The 24412-nt window shown below is 41.7% G+C and overlaps 1 protein-coding gene across 1 annotated transcript in view; it reads right to left on the bottom strand.

Annotated features, from left to right (window-relative positions):
- LOC134205483 (E3 ubiquitin-protein ligase highwire-like) overlaps positions 1-24011 on the bottom strand; it is a 269802-nt gene extending 245791 nt beyond the window's left edge. The window contains exons 1-18 of the mRNA XM_062680761.1: positions 23815-24011; positions 23642-23696; positions 23088-23402; positions 22917-23025; positions 19504-19874; positions 19238-19438; positions 18989-19174; positions 18500-18923; positions 18141-18263; positions 17851-18075; positions 17705-17793; positions 17562-17650; positions 13818-13912; positions 13189-13756; positions 12555-13095; positions 12355-12491; positions 12124-12293; positions 11514-12049 (exon numbers count right to left, since the gene is read on the bottom strand). Coding sequence (XP_062536745.1) covers positions 11514-12049; positions 12124-12293; positions 12355-12491; positions 12555-13095; positions 13189-13756; positions 13818-13912; positions 17562-17650; positions 17705-17793; positions 17851-18075; positions 18141-18263; positions 18500-18923; positions 18989-19174; positions 19238-19438; positions 19504-19874; positions 22917-23025; positions 23088-23402; positions 23642-23696; positions 23815-23888 — 4308 coding nt within the window. The 5' untranslated portion in view covers positions 23889-24011. The remainder of the gene's footprint in view (positions 1-11513; positions 12050-12123; positions 12294-12354; positions 12492-12554; positions 13096-13188; positions 13757-13817; positions 13913-17561; positions 17651-17704; positions 17794-17850; positions 18076-18140; positions 18264-18499; positions 18924-18988; positions 19175-19237; positions 19439-19503; positions 19875-22916; positions 23026-23087; positions 23403-23641; positions 23697-23814) is intronic.
- Positions 24012-24412: the final 401 nt, after the last annotated feature.

Below are 24412 nucleotides of genomic sequence, written 5' to 3' on the forward strand. Positions count from 1 at the left end.
AAAATGGAGCAAATCCATTAAAATAAGCCACGCCCCAAACGACACTGCAAAACAAACTAGAACGGAGACAATGACGAAACGAATGGTATAAAAAAAGTCCTATTTCGAGGAATCATCATCATTATTCGATACGACGTTACACAAGCGACACTACGAAAAGAAGAAGACGAAGAAGAAGAAGTAGTGCAGTGCCGCGCCTACTGAGCAACGAGCAACCATACATTAGTTGAAAGAGGAAGAAATAAAGAGCTAAGAATAATTTTCCGACTTCCTTCTTTTACTAATATCCCGATTGGTAACTCGTTCACTCGAAGAGGATTTTTCACTCGTTCAGCCACTACGACAAAAGCATTCATCGGTCCCCGAAAATACAGTCTACAAAATTTTGAATTCCGCACCGAACATTTGGTCCTTCGAGCCGGATTTGACTACTGAGTGCTTCCCGAGAACGATTGGAAAAGCAGACGACGAGGAACAAGACATCGACTACGAAAAAGTGCGCGAAAAAGACTAGTATCAAAAGAGTCTTTGGGAAGAACAGTGGAAAGTGAAGTGAAAAGCTAAAATGCCGATCGATCGTACCCCTTCCAAGACGACGAAAGACGATGAATCGGATTTGTTCACGGGATTTTCTGAGACATCTATTTTGCAATCTAAGGATGCCGTCGAAGCAACCGGATCTACAATGCCGTGAAGGACGCCGAACTTGGCCTACCTCAGCTAAAGGTAGAGGCCAAAAAGTTGGAAGCTGCATACGCTGAATTTTCTGGCTTCCATAGTCAGATTATCGCCATCGTTCCTGAAGAACAATTCGACGAGCAAGAAGTAAAGTATGTAAGATTCGAGAGACTATACGACTGGACATCCGCTCAAATAGAATCGCACATCATCAAGTGCAATCAAGCCAAACCACCGCAGGTCATCCTTCAGCAGCAGCCTCTAAAAGCACAGGTTCCAACGTTTGATGGAGAATACACGAGCTGGTCGAAGTTCAAGGCTATGTTCGTCGACATTATGGCACAATCCCGAGACTCCGACGCAGTGAAGCTCTATCATCTCGACAAAACCTTGGTTGGAACTGCTGCAGGTATTCTCGACGCGAAGACTATCAACGATGGTAACTACACGCAAGCATGGAACATCTTAACGGAACGATTTGAGAACACCAGAGTGATAGTAGAGACGCACATCCGTGGTCTCTTATCATTCAAGAAGATGACGTCTGAAGCCGGCATAGAACTGAGGAGCCTTCTTGACGTGTGCACCAAGAACTTCGATAGTTTGGAGTACCTGGGGCAACAGATGTCTAGTGTATCGGAGCTAATTATAGTTTATCTACTAACGGCTGCACTAGACAAATCAACACGGAAGCATTGGGAACAATCACTTGCATCGGGTGAGTTGCCGACGTACAAGAAGACGATAAACTTCTTGAAGTCACATTGTCAGATGCTAGAACGATGTGAAGCCGCTAATCAACAATCAGTTGCAAGGACGAACCCTGCGCCGAAACAGACAACACCAATTCCGAAAAACTACAGCCGAACCCACACCGCTACATCGAATGAAGCTGAGACGACAGAGAGATGTGATTTTTGCAACGGTACGCATTTCAACTATCAATGCAACAAGCTGAACACATTTGCGTACAACGAGAAGATGGAAAAAGTACGCGCAGCCGGCGTGTGCTTTAACTGTCTGCGAAAAGGACATCGATCAATCAATTGCCCCTCAACGAAGTGTTGCCGAAAGTGCCAAAAACGACATCATACGCAGCTGCACGACGACGAAGCCTACCAGAAACAAGAATCCCGAACCGTTTTGAAGGAAGAACTGATGCCAACCACGACCTTATCGAAGACAAACGACTCATCAGTTTCAACCGCCTTTGCGTGCAACCATGGACGCTCGTCACATACCGTATTGCTACAAACCGCAGTAGTCTTGGTTAAAAATCAGCACGACGAACTACTGCCATGCCGCGTTCTCTTCGACTCAGGGTCCCAGGTGAACTTCATCACTGAGAAGATGGCCAATACGCTTGGCATCCAACGACAACCTGCCTACGTCCCGATAGCAGGGATAAACGATCTTCGAACGACAGCCAGTCATAGGACATCCTTAGAAATTCGTTCTCGTTGTAGCGATTTACGTACCAAACTGGATTGCTTGATCACCAAGCAGGTGACTGGAACTATCCCTTCTCGAAACATCGACGTCACGAGGTGGTACATTCCCAGCTACATCCAACTTGCTTATCCATCATTTTTCCGACCTGGTGGCATCGACATGCTGATTGGAGTAGAGATCATCTTCAAGCTCATGAAGCCTCATCACAATCGACGATAGACTTCCTGAGTAACGAGAATCTCAGCTTGGTTGGCTGGTTGCCGGTGCAATCCAGTCAGACACGCCATCCAACGATATTCGTTTCGCCCAAGTAGCATCGATCCAAAATGTCGAAGATTGGATGCACAAATTTTAGGAAATAGAGGAAGTTCCCAATGCATCATCGAATTCAACCGACAAACAACGATGCGAGGAACACTTTGCAGCAACGCACTTCCGAGACAATGATGGGAGATTTGTTGTCAGACTTCCCTTGAAGGAGAACGCCCATCAACTTGAAAGCTGTAGATCGCTAGCATTAAAGCGATTTTACATGCTTGAAAATCGACTTCAACGCAACCCTGAACTAAGGACGCAGTACGTAGATTTCATTCGTGAGTACCAGGATCTCTTCCACTGCCGAGATGTCAACGAAGCGAACGACGACCCGAAGCGACCAGGATACTACATGCCTCATCATGCAGTACTACGACCAAACAATTCTACCACCAAATGCAGAGTTGTTTTCGATGCCAGCGCAAAAGCATCCGAATCCAGCTTATCACTGAACGACGTACTACTGGTGGGACCGGTGGTACAAAGCGAACTGTATGCCATAATGCTACGATTCCGGACGTATAGGTTTGTGTTCACGGCGGACATAGCAAAAATGTACCGTCAAATTCGATTGCATCCCGACGACACCCATTACCTAAGGATATTCTGGAGAGAATCCCCGAGCGAACGTTTGAAGGTCCTAGAATTGACAACCGTCACCTATGGCACCGCATCTGCACCCTACCAGGCTACCAAGAGTTTAGTTCAACTCGCCGATGACGAAGGAAAGGAGTTTCCTGTAGCAGCCGAAATAATCAAAAACGACTGCTATGTGGACGACATTTTGTCTGGTGCCAACACACTCGACGACGCACTCGAAGCTCAACGACAACTGACGACGATGTTGGGAAAGGCAGGATTCCCAATCCACAAGTGGTGCTCCAATTCCGATAAGTTTTTAGAAACCATCCCGAATCAAAACCGACAAACACCAAAGCCATTGGAAGACTGCGACATCAATCAAGCCATCAAAGTCCTTGGCCTTCTATGGGACACAACATCCGACGAGCTCCTCCTGGCTGGAGACATACATCCAGTCATACACAACTGACAACTGACCGTGGACGAAGCGAAGAATTTACTCCGAAGTAGTAAAACTCTTCGATTTGATAGGATTATTTTCGCCAGCCATCGTTCTTGCCAAATTGCTAGTTCAGCAACTTTGGCGCAACAAGCAAGATTGGGATATTCTTGTAGACGACATCATCAGCCAACAATGGATCGAGTTACGACAATCGTTACATTTGCTGAAACAGTTTTTTATTCCTCGCCGAGCAAGCATCGATGGTACAGTGAGTTCGAGCTGCATGGATTTGCGGACGCCTCAACTAAAGCATATGGAGCGTGTCTGTACATCAGAAGCATCAACCCCGATGGCAAAGCCACATCAAGACTGCTAACTAGCAAGTCGAAGGTGGCACCTCTTCATGATATGACGATTCCACGCAAGGAATTATGCGCCGCTCTTCTACTAGCGAGATTAATCGACAAGGTGACTTCAACCATCAACATCAGATTCCAGCAGATAGCGTTGTGGTCGGATAGTCAAATTGTGTTGGCTTCAAAAGCATCCTAGCCAACTTGAAATCTTTGTTCGCAATCGCACAGCAGAGATACGAAGGTTAACTGGAAGCTACCAGTGGAACTAAGGTACAGTGGGGTAAGTGGGTAAATGTGAAAAAAACGCAAGTATTTCATTGATGAAGCACAGAATTATTCAATTTCACTTCGCAATCATACAAGGCCATTCAAATCAATGCTTTGAATAAGTGAAACATGAAATAATGAACCATTTCAACATGCGAGAGTAAAAGTTTATTAACCTTTCAAGTTTATCTTTTGCACAAGTTGTTTTGCGTGTCAATAAATACAAATATTTTTTATGTTGGTTTCCATAACACATTCAATTAGTGCATTGATAAGTTGGTTTTCTTTGTAATTTTGAATTCCAGCCACAAAAATATTGATATGAACATCAAAAATTTTGAAAAAAAAAATTATTGCTTTGCCTGTTTTTTGCCATGGGTGGGGCAAGTGAAAATTTTCCGACACTGAATGCATTTCTCTATTTTTCCAAATACAGATAATTTCTATTAAGCGTATATGAACAAATAAAACCAATTCGAACTCATTCGAAGGCTTTTGGTTATTACAGTGATACGTCGTAATACTAAATCAGGAATCCAAAGTGCCAAGCGTGTCAGTGTTTTAAATAATCCATGTTTGATAAATAATTCGTGAAAAATTGTTATTTATACAGCTTAAGGACATAGTTGGAAAAGTACCACGATGGCAGTCAATATGGCACCGGACCTTCAACGGGTCAACCCCACACCTCCCGCACTCCTCTCCCACTAACATTCGAATGCATCGAACAGCATCGAAAAAAAGTTTAATATTCAAATTACTAACCTGTTCACAGCATATTTATTCACTTCTAGTGATAATGATAATGATAATCCAAAGAGTCCCATGTATTTCGGCTCGAATTATATCATAACTCAGCAGTTTCGTGCCAATTTATTAGCTGTTCGCGATTTAATGGGTTTTTCAGTGCACTTCACTTCTTCTCAAAGGGCACTGAAAAATCAAGTTTTTACTCACTTCTCCGTACATGAGCAGCCTGAAATGTTGATGGAATGCAAATTAAACATCATTTTTCGAAATCAGTCACTTGTTCAAACCAAAAACTTAATATAAACTGCTATTTTTGCCCGAAAAAAACGATTAAAAACTGATCGCGGAGCGAATGTAAACAACGGCACCGGCAGCAGCAAACTAATAACTAGGGTGGTTCAAAAAATAATTTTGCTCCGCCACGCTCAGTCGACTATGATTTTTTAATTTGGGTGTCATCCGATGGTTTGAGCTGGTTTTAATAGAGGCTTACCGTGCACAGGTCGTTTCAGGTTTGTATGACAGTTTATATGGCGAGCTTGAATTTAACATTATTCTGATTCTGGCACTCCGTCATTGGGCGATGGTGAGGGGGGAGACCATATGACTGGATGAAATATTCAAGAGATTTAACTCCATATACAATCCATATTGAATGGTCGTTCCAATAGTTGGGAGACGATTTTAATCGAGGTTGCGAATCTTTAGCATGATAATTAGGCTTCTCAGAAGGCATCAGTGCAATTCAACAGAATATGTACCCAGAATTTGTCTGTGATATCTATCGCACCAGGGGCAGATACTTCAAACAAAAGGTGTGACATGGGGGTGAGTGGGGTATAAAGTGCTATTTTTGTATTACGATATCAATGGATTTTTTCTGCGGTGCGGTTTTCGTTCAGTGAAGTCTCTGGAATGTTTCTTTCAGCTATGTGGGTTCTCTTTTCCCCAGCGTTTGGGGGGGGAGGCACTTTAGCCAGCGTAATAAAAGGTCCAGTTTCCCATATTAGTTTTCATATAAACTTGAACCGACTTGCGCTCAACCAGTTTTTGTTCAAATCGGTTTTTGGTGAGCGTGTTGGTGCTCGGTCGTTTTTTGAACCACCCTACTAATATTCTTTGTTTTTTTATATAAATACGACACCAATACTACTACAGTATACGACAGTTTGTACCAATACTTTCAAAGCTTTGTTTTGGTATTCAATCCACCTTCACCTTAAATACAAGAATCACTACTATTTTCTTTTTTTTTTTCTGGTGGTTACAATGGCAGCTGTCCCTTGCTATTAATCTACACTGTACCCCGCCCATATTGGCTTCTATGAGCCTCCCAGTTTTTCATCATCACACAGACGTTCCTAAGCGATGTTGCTCATGTGGTCACTGTTATGGGCCGTGTTGATGAAAACAGGGATTTGTATAACAGTCCACCCCCATCATTATAAGCACTTAGTATTGTCAAACTATACCATCACTAACATCAGCATCACTATTTTCTTCTTCTTTACCTTTACAAAACTATATAAGTTTTTCTGCCACTACGAATCATTTCACTCAGTATAAGCAATGAAATCACGCATCATATTTACCTACCATCATTACGTTAATTTTAATGATCACCAAAAATTATTGCGGTCACTATCACCATATCGTTCTTTCTTCACATTCACAACTCCTCCACTATCTTAACTCCCTTAAGCAGGAAACCAGCCTCAGAAACGAGTCACCGAAAAATAACCAAACGGTCAAAACCAAATTACTAAATCGTCGGAACCATATTTGTTCTTAATTCCGTTCAACCTTTCCAAATTCACGTCACGATTTATACTATGTTTTCACTAGGGCCTTGTAACATGTTATTCTGCTATCTTGATGAGCTTTCTTTTGTCGATAATTTGAATAACATGTTATTCAGACCGTAGTGCAAACATAGTATTAATAAGTATATAAGTCACTGCTCACGATTTTGTTGAACATATATTGCAGTCGTGTGTTTAATGATGAGTCGATTCACTTAATGTAGACCCATGACTGCCAACACCATCTAACACCGCTACATCAATTTTTACATCAACTATATCTTGCACTTCTCAGTAACCATCCTAACCAACACTTCAGCATAATTTTCCACCTATTTCCTAAATCAATTTTTAGGTTATTGTTTTGATATAATATACACACACACACTCACAGAAACATATATACATTTTTCACAAATGTGCATGTAGGTATATAAAGTATGGTTATCATTTACAAAGTAAACAATTATGATATATACATTTAGGCAATGGTATAAAAATATGATAAAGTTATAAGTTATTTGCACTTACCATGTATGTATTCTTTTTATTTACTTACCACTTATTAGCTTTAACCCTTTCCCGCCCACGACTTTTTTCAAAGATTTCAATAGGAAGGAATCATCTTTGAGAAAAATGCTAGAACAAAAGTTATTTGGCATAGCCAAAATTAGTGGAAAACGAAAAAAAAAGTTTTTGATTGTAAATCAATAGTTAATTGATTGTTTTCAATAGTTTCACTATTTGTACTCAAAATTGATTATATTTCCAGTCTAATGGAACCATAAAGATGTGTCCAATATTCCTTTTTGTTGTTGAAACAATTCGATGAAGGTTAGAAGGTGCAAAATTTGATGGTGCACCACAGACACCATGGGCGGGAGAGGGTTAATAAGTGTTTACCGTTCCAGATTCTTCCGATTCCTGACGATATTAGTAGGATCATGCTGCATTTGGTGTTGGCTCGGAATCTTGTTAATTTCGAAGCTCCATCATAATTTATTATAGTTGAGATCGGGTTAGATAGTGGGGAAAATAATGAAAAGAATGGATATTAGTAAATGTCATTTTATTATTTATGAGGTTCGTTTAAATGAGATTCTCAAATTAGTGTAGTGTTATATTTAATATCAGTCGGATTTAATTGAGTAGCTTGTTTTTTTTTCCTAATTTCAGTTAGAGATTTATATAATAAGTGATTAAATTTGGTTACAGCATAGCTGGGCCTTTCGACGATAATATCGATTTATTGAATATTTTTTCCTCAATGTGGTCCACGTTGTCTTGTAACTGATCTAGCAGGAAATAAAAAGAACTTTATTTTATAACTAATTTTTAAATAAACGTTGACTACGATAAAAATATGTGAAGTCTCTTCTAAAGAAACTCTCTAGTACAGGATGCTAGACTTGGATAAGCTAAATAGTATCTTCAAACTATGTTGCATAGGACATTAAACTACGTAGCCAATGTTGAATACATTCAAATGAATTATAGATTGTTGTGAAAGGAGGTGTCTGTATCGATTACCTATTTTGACATTATTCAGTTACAACACAATAGGAGGCTAAGCACAATTGACTGACTATTAAAAGGCTCTTTATTCAATAAATTCAGTCGAATTGTACCACACCTCCCTTAGCTTCTATCCGCGACATGTAGCACGCACCCTGTCGGTCATTGAGGAAACCGAATAGTAGTATACGAACTTACAATTCAATTCCCAAAATCTATACCACTTTCTTCATGTGTATTCAAATAGATTCCAACCCCCAGTTCGTAGACTCCTACCAGCACAGATTACAATTCTCCTAAAATATATCAATATTTGTGGAGAATTATAATCCAAAGCCCAGGGAAATACAAGAATCACTACTATTGCAAATATATTAACAATTATGATTTATTTTAAATTTATAAAATTTATTTATTTGTTCATTTAGACTCTTCTACTGAAATCATAAGTGGATTGTTAATGAAACACAATATGATTCCAGGTTTGATGAATATTTCAAAGATAATTTCTCTGCATTATCGCCAAAGTTCATTATCTTATTATAAACCTGAAATAGTAAGTAGTGTTAGACACAAATGGAGATGAGATATTAGATCTCAAAAAATTCAAGTAAAGAAAATATAAAAACATAAAAATCATTTAATGGAGGCACTCTAGTGCCCTTTGACTTTTATGAGATGTCAAAAAGCATCACAACAGATCACAGTTATGCTCTATTCAGCATAATTATCATTTGCATGCAATATATGAACAGAAAATGTGTTCTTATATTGAAAAATTCCTTTGTAAAATCATTTTTCCACTTACCCCACATGTGGGGCAAGTGAAAAGTTGAAACCGATTTTTTTGTTTTCCAAATATTTTGTATCCTAAAAATATTTTTCAAAGATCTTGTTCGTAGGCATATAAAGATTGGATAGATGATTCGTTATGTCATAAATATGATCAATTTCAATATTATATTCAACTTTTATGACTTGATGAACATGAAATATACGATTTCCTTTACCCACTTGCCCCACTGTACCTTACGTACTCATCTCAACCCGGCGGACATCATTTTGAGAGGCCAACTACCAATCAATCTCATCACGAGCGGACTGTCTGTGGTGGAACGGTCCCAAGTTTATCAACGAACCGATCATCGAGATAGAATCGCCAGACGAACTTTCCGACAACGAGTTGCCCGAGCTAAAAGCAACAATAGTGACAACAGCAGCAATCATCGAAGAAGCACTACCAGTATTTGGAAAATATGAGTCTTTCCGCAAACTACAACGAATCATCGCATGGATTCTACGCTACGTGACTAACTCGAAGAAGAAGACAACTGAACGAAACCTGAAAAAATGGTTAACCATCTGCGAACTTCGCCAATCGTTATTGGTTATCGTGAGAGTAACGTGATTGGTTATCGTGAGCACCGTAACTCCTTTAATAGTGGAATTCGAACATCGACCTGTTAAGGAGAGTTGTAGAAAAACCATCGCACTAAAAGTCCACCATACAATACATTTTGAAATTAGGCCTCTGGAATGAGTTATTGACAAACTACTAAATGATCGAACGCAGATTACTAAATGATCGATAACATCCTTGCATCCAGTATTGCCAGATAAAGGAAATCGAATGGCACTGGAGCACCAGAGTTCGGCGCGGCGGCTTATGGGAAGCTGCCGTAAAATCGACGAAGACTCATCTGAAACGAATTGTAAGCAACTTTTTGCTTACTTTTGAGGAGATGTGTACTGTATTGCGCGAGATCCAAGCAGTGTTAAATTCTCGCCCGACCCGACAGACCCTGAGGTGATCACGCCAGCTCATTTCTTGACTGGTCGTCCCATTAATGCGATACCAGAACCATCGATCCAGGACGCAAATATCAACCGACTATCTCGTTGGCAGCTCATGCGAGAACATTCTGGCGAGCTTGGTCCAGAGAGAGTACTTGACAAGCCTACAACCACGCAAGAAGAATTGGACTACGATCGACAACGTAAAACCAGGAATAGTGGTACTTCTACACGACAAGAATCGACCGCCGCTTCGTTGGAAACTCGGCCGAATCACATCGGTGTACACCGGTTCCGATAACTTGGTCCGAGTTGTAGACATTCTGAGTGAAGGAGCTAACTACAGACGCCCCATAACGAAACTGTCTATTCTGTCAACAGAGGATAATCAACGCCTGCTGAACGACAGAACGAACAGTTAGTTGAAACGCAACGTCCCAACGCGGCCGGAGTATGTTGCGTCTCCCGCAAGAAAATGCCGAACAGAAAAATGAGCAAATCCATTAAAATAAGCCATCTTGTCAATGGTCATCTTGTCGTATGACTACTTTTGAGGTACCCAAATCATTTAACAGCTGCATCGAACAAACATCCATAAACTAACCTGAACGATGAACCTACAATAAATAAAATATAAAATGTATTAGGTACATTTATTTTCTGTTAATAAAGCTAAGCCCTCGGTTACATGCCAGTTGGTTTACTATTGTTTTGTCCGCTTCTGCTGCGATAAGTCTCGTATGTCCCTCTTGAAAATATGTCGTGGCGACCATGAGTCGAAAAGAGTAAGGAGATGTAGTTGGGAGGACGTAAGGACGTGAGGAAGTCGCATGAGTTTGTCATACCCTCCAACTTTACGGTAGCCGGGCAACAAGCAGCGGAACAGGTCGAAAACTCTCAATATCATGGAAGCCTGTTCGCTTCGCACGCGATACTACGATCGACATAGGTATACGGATCAAGAAAGCTAGAGCTGTCTTTGCCTTAAAAACTGTATTGTTGTACGCCAGTACGACTTGGTCTACGGTTTGTAATTCGTGCCTGGTGGCTTCACAATTTCATCTGAAATGATGAGATTCATCGACGATGCCATCAAAAACCGCTGCGGCCACCACATCCAGGCAAGCGCCGGAGTGGAATCCGGCCCGGCAGTATATCGTACCAACTGCAGATAGCTCAAAGCTAAATCAAGCAGCAGCTCAGGATGGAGATCTCCTACGTTGGCCCTATGTACCCCCCAGGGAACTCAGGATCCATCAGTGAGTAAGTGAGTGATTAAACAGAATTCATAATTTATTTGAATGACTCGAGAATTGTGGATTTCGACACGTGTCACGTGAGACGGCCGTGTAATTCAATCGGGACGAGATATCAACAGTTCTCACTTCATTCGAAACGCCCCACCTCATACGAGACTCAGGATAAGCTCAATTGATGAAAACATATGCTACTGCAAGTAATAGATAATTCAATTGATTCAGAACAATAAATAAATTTCCTACGTTAAAAAAACTAACAGTGTTTGCAAATCGGATTTTTTGATAAAATTGTTATTCTTACCGTTTCTAGCATATCCGTTGTCGATACTTTGAACGAGCTCCAGGACCAATTCAACAACATGACCAGACTTTCGAAGCAATCCTTCGTCAGTGAATTGGCGAACACCTTAGACAACTTGCACACGGGGTCAGCAGCAACAGATGGAAATACGGCTTTACTGTTCTGCGACAGTGTTCGATACAGAATGGATGGAATTTGTCCGGCGTTTACATTCGTACCGTTGTTCGCCTTTTTCGAGGTTTTGAAGTGAAACACCACATTGTCCGAGGTGGTTACAGTCGACTGTCCGGAAGAACCGCAATCTGACGATGGGCCAGAGATTTTAGTCAGCACCAGGTACCACCGCTTGGCGCTTATCGTTACCGGACTGGGTAGCGTTATGTTGAATTTACATTTGGCAGGACATTCAAAGGGAATTTCCTCTACTTCTGATATGAGTATGCCATCTTTTTCGTTAGCACCACCGTCGTATCCTTGGTCGAATAGTTTTAACTTGCAGGTGTACTCACCGCGTCCTCCGTACATACCGAAGCCAGCTTAAATAGAAGATGCGGAATTTGAAAATCTTAGCTGAACAGAGAAAATCATTAAAGTGGTGATGGTGACTTACCAACAATAACATCCGTATCGCACATAAAACGAATAGCTTCTACGCTGTAGCTGGAATAACCCCAACCGCCTCCAAAGTTTTCAAACCGACACACTGTATTGTATTCACTGTTTTCTTTCCCGTCGATACTTATTTTGAGTACCACTTCGGAGGGTACGAAACATGTTTTGCTAAAAAATAGAAATTTTTAAAAAAATATATCGACGACCTAATTTTTTTCGAGTTACATACAGAACTTTTTGATTAGTGGTAAGAATATCAAGCGTAGCAAGGATGTTAAGTGAGGCCTGGTAACGGGTCACTTCATAATCCGATTGTGTAGGAAGAGCAATTTCCGGTGTTAAAATTGCAATTAGATCTTTGGCATTCTGTAAGATTAGAAGTTCTTTTATATATTAATGTAATTCAAATAACATAAATTCTGATATTACCTCCGAACCAGGTGAAATTTCTGAAGCTATTACGTTGAAGTACATCATGGTTTTGGAAACACTATCGAAGCCCCAAAGAACTCCAAAGCAAGGATCCATAGCGAACGCAAGACTAACGGTTGGTTGTTTATGCGAATCTAAGCCATATTTCGATTCGTAGCACAGGTCTGAATCGGACAGAACCAGTTCCTGGTTTTCGTGCAAAGCTTCCACGTTGTGGTACGGCTGTGGCGGAGCTTGCTGTTGAGCCTTGGATTTCTTCCTTCCGAACGCATCTTTCTCGTCCATTCTATCAAACAAAACCCTGAAATCAAACTGGTTGATGTTGTGGGCTTTACAGTTGCCGTTACGCCGATTGATGGCAATTGAGTTCAGTTGATACTGATTGTTCGGGATCAACAAAATAGTGTTCTTATCAGCAACTACATTGAATTTAGACAGCATCGAAGCATTGACGAGAGATTCGTCAATTTTGATGAACGTTTGATCACCACTAGCTCCAATCCAGGATGCTTTCTTGCCCGTTGATGGTCCAATACCACTGTGAAAGAATGAGTTTTGGTTTGCATTTTATATTATATGAACAAATAGTTTTGATTTAGTAATATAAAGGAAAGACAATAAGTCTACTCACGTAACAGCTCCGGGTGAGCAATTCCAAAGAAATTTCTGTCTTTGAAGCAGGATGTCCGCTACTGATGCTCTTTCGTTAGCTTGGTCCGCTCTCCCCGAAGCATTACCACCGAACAAGTCAGCTGCACCTCCCAAATTAGTTTCACCCGGTAATCTACCAAGTTGTCCTTTCTGATAGTTTCCGAACGTGTATACAATTCCCTTCGTAGTCAAAATTACCGTGTGATTGCTACCGGCTGCCACTTGGTTCACCATCTGCGGTATTTTGACCAAATGGGCACCAGAAATAGGTTGCAAATCGCCGGTTCCCAGCTGTCCGTACTGGTTGCTACCGAAGGTAAACACCTCTCCTGACAGAGTCAACACCACCGTATGATGAAGACCACAACTGATTTGAACGATAGGACTTTTCGTGGCCAGTTCGACTCTTTGAGGTGGAACAGGAATTACGCGAGGCGTATCGGTATCGGAGAATTGATTGCCTTCTTCGCCATGGCGAAGGTTCTCGTATCTCCGTTGTAGAATTTCCTTAACCTTTTCTGCGTTGGACTGAATGTCAGCATTGTTTTCTGTGGAGAATATCAATGATTTAAAATAACACGCCTATTGAAAAGTGTACTACAAAATTACCAAACGGCAGAGATCCGCTTTCTTGAGACGCCACACAAGCACTGCAACTGCCACACTTTGAGCAACCGGCGCTTCCGTGTCCACATGTACAAGGCCTGCAACGAATAAAAACGACATTTTTTTTTTAATTTTGGTATTTAAAAAAAATGCATCCAGTTTTTTTGTAATCTGGATTTGCTTTATAATTTAACGTGTTTTTATTCATTTATACCCACATACTTTTTACGAATGCTGTTTGTTGGAAACGCAATTTTAGTCAACGTGTGAACGTGATTTTGATCATGGAGAAGTTTATCTGGGAAACGGATACAGACATAGAGTTTTCAATTTTCAGGGGTGGTATTCTTAGATCTAGTTCAGCTTCAGCTAGGCATATACCTATTTCGCTGAAGCAGTCTGCTTGAATGACTTACACGAGTCCGATGAGTCCATCTTTAGAACGACAATTATAACATACGTTAGAGCCCAGTGGCAACTGAATAGAGTGCGATTGGGTGCTTCGACATAACGTGCTACTGCTGCAAGCGTAATTGGCCTCGAGGATTTCTCAAATGAATTCTTGTAATTCCGGAATTACAAACATGCTTGGCTATTCTGAAGCCGAAGCTAGTACTATAAATGTAGACGCACGCTCCACAAGCGTGCTGAGATCCATCGCTCAAAATCCCTTCGGTTGTATCCGTGTTTGATCTTCCATTAAAGGTAACCAACTTGCTCTTATATTGGTCGTTTGCTAATTAAGGCACGACTTCACCGCACTAGTGAACCCCGTTTGCGAATTGAGTCGTTTGACAAACGATAATGTGGTTTACTTTTTTCATTGAACAAAGGAAATTTCCATTCGCCAATGTGAGAGGGTGCTTTATAACCCTGTCGTACATACGTAATGCATAGTATTTATGCATGCCTCGATACATCCCTGATCTACGCGCCTCATACAGCTTTGAACGATAAATAGTCGTCCTGGTGTTTGAACTGCCAGGCGAGCAGGTTGTGTGCTAGGCGACAGTTCGTGCTCAATACGGATTTCACAGCCAAAATTTATAGTTCCCGCTAAAAACAAAAACGTATAAACCAAGGTATAAACGCTGTTGTTGTGATACGGCCTTTCGTAATAATCCCGGGTCAGCCGCTCCCAGCTACCACCCATATGTGGTGTGAGCGGCGGATTGAAGAGCCTCTCGATTCCGGAACTCCGGAATTCGTTCATGAATTCGCGCTTGTTCATAGCTTCGTCGATTTCCATCAACTCTCTATTCACGCCTACAAAGTTCGTGCCGTGGTCGCTGTAGACATTGGAGTGATCAGCGGCGGGCTATGAGTTTTCAGAATGCCATAATACAGGAGCTTGTGCTAAGGGAGTGTGCGTTTTCCAGGTGGATCGCTTGAATAGTCAGGAATGTTGCAAGCATTTCTACTTTTCTGCCGACTGTGACTTCGATTAGACTGAAATAGCCAATTTCGACGTACGTGACGTGGTTGTGAGAGCACTGCGAGGCAGGCGGGTGAAAGGTATCGTGGATAATTAAATTCGGAAATATTCCAACTTCGGACGCTTCAATTCGTATGGGAAATTTTCTGAAATATTTCGTCGAAATGTTTCATCAAACTGGATCGAAAGGATTCATTAGTTAGAGGTATTGGCAATTATTCTCCTCGGAACTGTGTATTCAGGTTTCCGAGGTACGAATCGTTGTGTACGAAATATAAATCTAACGCAGCTGCTGTCCGAGGTTTCAATCAAACAGATGCCGAAAGCTTTCATAAATTGCGAACATTCTACGCAATAATTCGCACATATTATACACGGAGTGCATAAACGAATGATATACTTTATGATTGCAATGGTTTGAATGGTGTAACTTAATACCGGACCGGATCTTTAGATACGACAGATACATCAGCCCTAGCGGATCAAAAATGGTCACAAAACACATAAAACTTCCCGCTTCATTGGCCTTCGGTCACTTCTTAACAGAGCCGGTTTGTAGCGATTCCATCCCACTTTGTAAGTGAAAATATCGTCGGTCGTGTTCCACCACATGCCTACAACTTTCTCCGTGGCTATTTCGAAGGACAGATCAAGATATTTCTTGCCGATGCCTACCTGTCTAGCATATCGACGAGGTATTGGGACTTTATGATGGTTTGATGCACCTCCGGATATTCGTTCGCGAATTGGTCGGCACTAGCTTTCGTAGAGTGATTTTTTAAGTTTAATACAAAGTTCATCACTTAGTCGGTCGGAATTAGTGTTCTTCACGAACTGCGCAGAAGTTGTAGAGCAGCATGCTTCGAAAGTCATTACCTGCATGGCGTACACTTCATCGCTTGCTGGAGTTTTTCTCCTGCGTCAGTGTTACATGGTCAAATGTGAAAGCTGTTATGGTGTAAATTTGCTTCGTGCCGGTCGTCTTGTCCTCCAGTGTATCCTTGTACTTGCCACACTAGATACATATTCATGCAATAGCTGGCATAGAAAAGTTTTCAATTAATAACTGAGAAAATGCTAATAGAATACTAAGTTGAAAAGCAGGTCAAGTACCAGTTGGAATGTAGAGCCATTGAAAAAGAATAAGAAGAAGACGTGGCTGCACATCTCGATATGAATCAATCGGCAAATCTTGAAGGTGTGGATACTCCTCGTAGAATTTGGTCATATCCGATGTTTGTTGCGGCAGCTTCAGATCCTTTACCATTCGCACATCGCTGATCAAACCGCTTGATTTCCTCCTTGGCTCCGTTGATTTGAAGATTGTAGGCTCTGGAATCCGGTTCATAGTATTCAGTTCTTCAGGTACACCACAAAAATAGCGGTCGTTCGGCACCATCTAGTGTAGCACATCAGCAAGGTCTTGATCAAGCAAGATAAGCTCGGAACTACATTAGTTTTGCGTACAGTACGACGTGCGAACTACATTAGTTTTGCCGTACAGTACGACGGGGAGAACTTCTCAAACACGAAAGTGAGCAGCTGCATCAATAAATCCACCACATTATCCAGAAAATATGGGAGGATGAAAAACTGCCTCCCAGCTGGTTGGATGGCCTGATATGCCCAATCTATAAGAAAGGCACAGAATAGACTGTGCCAATTACGGAGAGATCACCCTCCTGAACTCGGCGTACAAAATCCTGTCGCGTATCCTGTTTAAAGGACTGATACCGCTTGATGAGTCCTTCGTCGGCGAATACCAGGCAGGTTTTCGTGAGGGCCGATCAACGACGGATCAGATGATTAGCCTGCGGATGATCCTTGATAAATTCCGGGAGTACAACTTACAGACTCACCTGTTCATTGATTTCGAAGCAGCGTACGATTCAGTGAAAAGAAATGAGCTGTGGCAGATAATGTCCAAACATGGTTTTCCGGCGAAACTGATTAGACTGATATGTGAAACGCTGGATGGCTCGAAATCGACGAAGTGTCAACCTCGTTTCTGTCCTTAGACGGACTGAAGCAGGGTGATGCACTTTCGAATTTCTGATGCTTCCTCGATTTTAGAAAACATTTTTCAGCCTTGTGTTTTGTAACTAGTATAATCATCAATGATACCATCAATAGTTGCTAAAGCAGATATTCAACTCAAACTTAGTACAGGAAACAGGTGCTACCAATGGTAATGTTTTTAAAGGTGGCGGAATCAATTTGCGCTTCTTTGGACATTCAAATGCCAAGTCCGAATTCTTCAATCTTGTTCACTCGAGTGTTCATGGCTATTAAGATTTTCGATAGATACTTACGTTCCAGGAATCCGTTCGTTGACAAAAGTTTTCTTGGTCGAAACACAAGCAGTATTGTATCCCGTACATTCGCGACACACGTTGCAAATCTGTAACAATTTAAATGAATTTCTAGCTTAACGTTATTCTGATGATTTTCATACCCTGCACTTCCCGTCCACAATGGTGTGCTCATCGATGGGGCACATTGGCTTGAAAGTTGGCAGTTTCGGTTTGGGATCGAATGTTTCATCTGAAACAGAAAATCGATTATGTACAACTTTACCATTGATCATCTAACCAGCCATACCATTGCGATCTTTAGTGAATTTCCTTCCGCATTGACCCTTATTGTTGAGCCCAAACGTATAAAGCTGGCCTTTAGCGTCCAACGCCACGCAGTGCGCTTTTCCCAGTCCAACCTTCACAATGGCTACTTCGTTGAGTCCCGTTACAATCCCGGCCGAGTCACAGTAATTGGTGTCTTTTCCAAACATGATCAGCTTGCCATCTTTGGTAACGAATGCAGACGTGCCTGTTAAATGGAAAATACACTGAATATTTTTCAAAATCAACTGAAAGCACGTTGCTCATTCTTACCATTGTTACATGACACGTGGGTAATGAAGTATCCATCGATTTTACTGACTTTTTTTGGCTTGACAGCCTTCAGCTGACGACGGTTCTTGGATTGTTCGCCATCTTCACCTCTCCGAGCAGTACCTGTGGAATAAAAATATACGGTACAGACAATATTATTAACTAAATCTTATTAGATAATTTATTATTCATTGGTAAGTCAATTTTTACTCGTTGAACTAAGCTTGTAGACCATCAAGTGGAAGACGTTCGTCAGACTATTGGAAGACTATTTTCAGATTTCGAGATAACGCCCAATTGAATCGTGACAAAACATTGTAAAAGTTGACTGTACTTAAACGTAGTTGAAATTATCTTACCAGCAAAGAACACCGTGCCATCTTCGTTCAACATCAGAGCATGGACTCCGTCGTGTCCAACCGCCACCTGGGAAAAGTTGGTTGTTTTTGAAATTATGATTTCATTCAGTTTCAGACTGGGGTTTTTCCCAACTGCCTTCAATCCGAGGCTGGCTCCCTTTCCGTAGTAGAATACTTTGCCGTTGCTGCCCAGCACTAAGCCGAACTCCTTACCGCAGGATATACCAGCGAGATGGATTTCGTTGGGCAAGGCAGGGACGAAGCTATTGCTCGAGCTCTGTATTTTCTTCAGCTGATTTTCGCTCAATATCTCCTCCTCTATGATGGAGTATCCTAAGGTGTGGAAACCGTTCTTGGCCAGTTTCAGATTGAGATCGAAGGCAAAGGAGTTTTTCGAGTACAGTTGTTTTACTAATAAGTTGTCCTGAAAACGATAAGAATACGTATGATAATATGTTAGGTGTGGGTCAGTTGAATCAAAGAACTTACGCTTCCTGAAGACGTACAAATACAGCATATTGATTCACCATCTGTGAACAATAAGCAATTGTTACCATCTTTCGTGGACACGGATGTTTGTGTCTGAATTGAGCCAGTAATCTGGAGAGTTTCTGTGTCCACAATGAGAAGGTTGTCCATATTCCGTTTCGTTAGTTTCTTGTAGAATAGCTTATTCTGTATCAATAGATAAATTGTTTCAGAACTGAGTAGCCTGTATTTTAAAATAGAAAAGCTTACATTACAAAATCCTATCCATTCATTTCGGTCCTTGCCGAAATCTTTAGCGATCCCGTAGATAAATCCCGGAACCGTTCCATTAAAACCCGAACCGATCTTCACCAGTGACTTTGCGATCAGGATATAGATGTATCTCCCATCGGATGCAATACAATTCGGATTGAACACTTTTTCCACAAACATGTAATCTTTTATGGTGAACTATAGACGAGAAATATCGATTGATAAAGTTTATAACAAAGCATACTTCACCTGCGGACACTTACGTGATCGATCAAACTATTTTGCGAAATCCCATAGGCATAATAATCTGGAATGTTCAGCTTGCCCAGGGCAACCGAGTGGACGCTACGCTGCAGCTTGATGATACTTTGCGGTAGCTGAATCAACTGTCCGGACAGTATTTTCGGTGACATGAGGATGGACGTGATGGCCTTCAGTAGCTTGCCGGTGTCCCCTTTGGCGATGCACAGCGCCAGCAGGGTCGAACAACTGATCGAAGACCAGTTGGCGTCTTTCTGGTGCAGGATGGCATTCGCCGGCGACTGGCTGTGCATGGTAGCGAGCTCCAGTAGGATGTCGTACAGTGAGTTGAACAGTTTGTCGGGTTCATTGCGGAAGCTCTCGGGATCTTGACCTGGAAGTATATCAAGCGGTACATTCAGAGAGCGGATAGAGACATGAACAAATAAATCATCATAAGATAAAGAGCAATGATTAGATGTCTTGTCAACTAAAAACTTCGCAAAAGTCATGGCCGTGAACAGTTATTTTATGGATTATTTTCAGGAGGCGATATAAGTTTTTAAATTGAATCCTTGAACAATTTCTTCTAGCGTTGGTTCCATGAAAGAGAGCTCTACCCAACGAACGTGTTGATCTGATGATGACATAAGATACGTTTGTCTTCAATCGGATGGTGCTGGAGCGGAGAATTGGTTGATGGTTGAGGCTGGCTTGGCTGGTGCAGATTCCTTGCCTTGTCTGTCCTAGACGGGATCGTTGCCATTCTGCCGGTTCGGTTTCGTACTGAATTATACGCCTGCCTTCCACCCACGCATAGGTAAAACATAACTTTTCCATTTCGCTTCAAGGCTACCGCAGGTGCCTTCTCCAGGAACCTTGACGCAGACTCGGTTATCTTTCCTGAATGATTTTAATTCTGGATGGTCGTTCACTTGCGGAGTGGCTTGTGGACGAAGCAGGTCTAGGAAGGTCCGAATTCTGCATCCAAATATAACTTTGCACGGAGATTTATCTTCTGATAAAAATGATCAGCTCGACGCATCCGAAATCCCGCTGGATTTACAATTCGTTCAGCATAGCAACTCGAAAGGGGATAAATTTCCGGTTGTAGTTCATCTTCGCCACTGATATGTATCAGATGGCTCCGATTTTGGCTGGATTTGGAAGCAAACTGTGCTCATCGATGAGATGCCCGACGTATTTGATACGTCACTGGCTGAACAAGTACTTTTCTGCCTTGATAGGGTATCCGAATTCCTGGATGCAACGAAAAACTGTTTGACGGTTACACTTATGATCGAAGTGCATACGAGACCAGCAAACACCGTGTCTACGAGTTACTGAAACGCTCCAAGTGTTGGTTCGACTTTTGGTGGAAGTCGGTTGTGCCTAGAGTCCTCAGTCAGCGTTGATTTTGAGCCGCTCCAGACAGCATTTGTCCATTCCTACTTGTAAGACGGTGTCTGAAATGTCAATTTGGGTGAAGATCTTGTAGTTCGCTTCCCTCCCTAGATCACCAATTCGCAGCAACTGTCCCTCAAGCTCCAGGGGGGCTGCTGGAAGATGTACTGCCGCTATCCGCAAGTTAGTCCAGTATGTATATGGCAGCCAAACTGCCCAAAAATGCATAACAGTGACATGTAGATAGGAAATCAAGCAAACATGGGACTATTATGAATTTATGGGCAGCATATACAGATGGGACTTACTTGCCGCTTGCGGCAGTGTAGCAGCTTGCAATATCCCGGACTTACACCAGGTTCCCCGATTCTCTGCCATATTTGCTCGGTATTTTTTTTTAAATTTCATTTATTTGGTAGGCTCAGATGTCGTAAAATCAACTCAACGGAGCCAGGAACCGATAATATAAGCATATTCAAATACACTTTATAATACTTCCTCAGAGGCAGCGTAAAGGATGGGGTTTTCACCCGAAAAATTGTTCTTTTTTCTTGCTGCAACATCCATTGTTCCTCCGTTTCTTTTTTTTTCTGGTGCCTCTGGCATATCGCACGAGTCTATTTTTTTGGTTTCAGTTGCCGGACTATTCATAGGCAATTTTGTCCGCAAAATTCTCTTCCACCACATCAGCGTACGTAGGGTTGTTAATTTTTTTTACATTCTCATTCCGTTTATCCTAACGTTTTCTTTGCTGTTCCCGGGTTTTCCGCATGGGGCATAAGTTAAGATGGTGTCCGTCCATCTTACATAGAAAACATTTGTTCTTGTTTCCGCTGTAGAAAATGTTCCCCCCTCCGATTCGAGAAATGTAGGGAAGACCGGATTTCCTTCTTCACGCCCATGTACACGCCACGTACACCTGTGTACGCGTCGAAGCAAAGCTCAGCTGGAAATGTTTTCCCGCCCCACATTCTTCACTTTACCATACTTCCTCAGCACAGTAGCAAGTTTGTGATCAGTAACTTTGGGTGGTGAGTCGTACACCCACACATACTGGATGTATTCACCCGCAGGGGACATGCATACAGCAGCTTTTTTTTCCCTTTGCACAATGGAAAAATAATGCGTCCGAATTAGAAGTCAATACATACAGCATTATTGCTTCTTCCGATTTGAACTTTATGAACACGGACTTCTCCTGTGCTATTCTGTAAACAGCATCGATTTGGCTGCGACCCGTGTCCATCATCTTCACGAAATGGACAATTCCGCTCGTATTTGGCTTCTCACTTGAATTCAATTGTGTTTTGTGTTTCACACACCGCAATGGTAAAAACGACCGACTGGCTTGCGAAAACAATGCACTACTAAAAACAGACAGATAACGCGTGGTTAGCGAAGAACAAAACAACAGGTGCTCTGTCGAGAGCTGAAATCAAACTAACTCGGTAATTATGATGATATCCGACGCAGTTTTGAGCTGCAAGCTGACTTGACCGCCGCTCACCTCTGCTTTTACTAATCTCGTTCGCTTTCAGACGTTCTTCATCTGTGAGCGCTTTCTTCGATGACAACCGCGTGTTTGAAGTCAAGCTTCTTCGCACTGGAACAGTATCCGTCTTTGTGGCACTGATGTTTTTTAAATCTTTGGAATACTGCATAGCGCCGCAGCTCTTCTGATTTGCACCGAATTTTAACTCCGGCACAACTATACTGGAACAAATCGGCATAATGAAATCCAGTCTCCCAAGTAATTCAGCCGAAGTTCATGGTATTGAAATCGAACTGGTGCTTGTACCACATCTCGAAGATAATTCTGTTTTTCAAGTCTTATAAAAATGCACATGTTCGTGACGTGACCAAGGCTTAAAATTTTTGCTCCGTGTTCTCCATATCGCCTTCATTTCTGATCTCCAGAGGACACCACAATATCATATCTGTAGCTCCAACTTCTTCTTCAGTATTATGTAAACATTGGATTTTTTTTTCTAAAACGCAAAAACAGTTCTATTAGAGAAAACATATTTCTTACCTTGTATTATATCATAAAGCGACTTCAGTGCCTTCGTGCATATCCTCGGATGTTCCGTTCGAGTTTCTGATATGATTTCGAATAGACTTTCTAACCCGGCTCCGACGATCTACAAAGAAAAGCGTAATCAAATTTGGTCAGAACATACAGGCCGTTATCCGATCTGCATACCTTAGGGACATTGAACGTCTGTATATCCTCAGGTTCAAAGTTTTCTTCGAAATCGAACTCCGGAACATCCGCATCCTTGAACGCTCCAACATCCTTCGCCTTCTCCTTACACGACAGGCAATTCTGCTCATTGTCATTACCGGAATTTTGATGGTAGCAAAACGACTTGGGCAGCTTTCCCGACGAACCACCAAGCAGATTCAATCTAGAGTTCTTGGTTTCGACCTCCAGGACAATCGACCGGATCGCATTGTAGATGGCAAACTTGGACGCATTCGGTGCGATTTCGATCCACGATGACAGGGATTCGCCTTCCTGTTGTACCAAAATCAAGTTAGTTTTCCCGCCAAAACACTTCCAATGCAACGAAAAATAACTGGCATCGCTGCCAAAATCAAAACAATCGATCAAAAAGTCCAATGAACTTTCTCACCCCCTTACACCACCCTGTTTGACAGCTCAAAAGGGGTGGTTGGGAATAAGAGGGTGAGAAAATAGTTTAAAAATGGCGGCCATTTTTGCACAAATCTTACAATTGGAAAAATACGCCTTACCAGAGTTACCTGAATACTACGTTCCTTACGCTTAATTTTATCATCCTTACTTTTCCTGAAGCACAATTGAACAAATGAAATATGGTTTTGGTGGCAAATGAGGGATTAGTTATGAGATTTTTAAATGGGTTATTATTTTGTAGAGGATACCAGTCGTCCATTAGAGAAAATACCTGTTTGCGAGATTTTTAACGAAAATCTCATGAAAATTCTCACTATATCTACCGGCATCCAGTAGTTCCATCATAACGAACACAGTGGGTAACCATTTAGCACGGAAAGTGCCAAAAAATCATCACTTTTCTCAAATTTTCTACGCACGAAAATTTCCACCGTTGTGAAGTCCTACGACTGTTTTCACACTTTTCCAACTTCGTCGAGCGAATCGATGAAATTTGAAAAATCGATACACACAAAGCTGCACGCAACGTCAAAATCAGCTGGCCGGCTAAACAACAACAAACGCTCTGATTGGTCGGCAGGATGTAAACAAATGCACGTTGCACAAGCGCAGTGAGTGAAATAGCACGTGCGTTTTGAAATATTCATCTGCCCTTTGATAAAGGTAACGCATTCGATGCGTTACTGTCACTGTCAATTTGACAGAAAATGTATTGGAGGAATGGCTCTGAATTGGTTACGGATGTTCAGTGCGAATATGCGTAGGTTCCCGATCACCAAGGCATATCAAAATTTTAGCTCAATTACATCAATGACTGTTATTTGAAACAACATGTGTAATGATTAGATAATTCGATGAAAATGTATCTC

The sequence above is a fragment of the Armigeres subalbatus genome, chromosome 1 (genome assembly GCF_024139115.2).
Source record: "Armigeres subalbatus isolate Guangzhou_Male chromosome 1, GZ_Asu_2, whole genome shotgun sequence".
NCBI lineage: Eukaryota > Metazoa > Arthropoda > Insecta > Diptera > Culicidae > Armigeres > Armigeres subalbatus.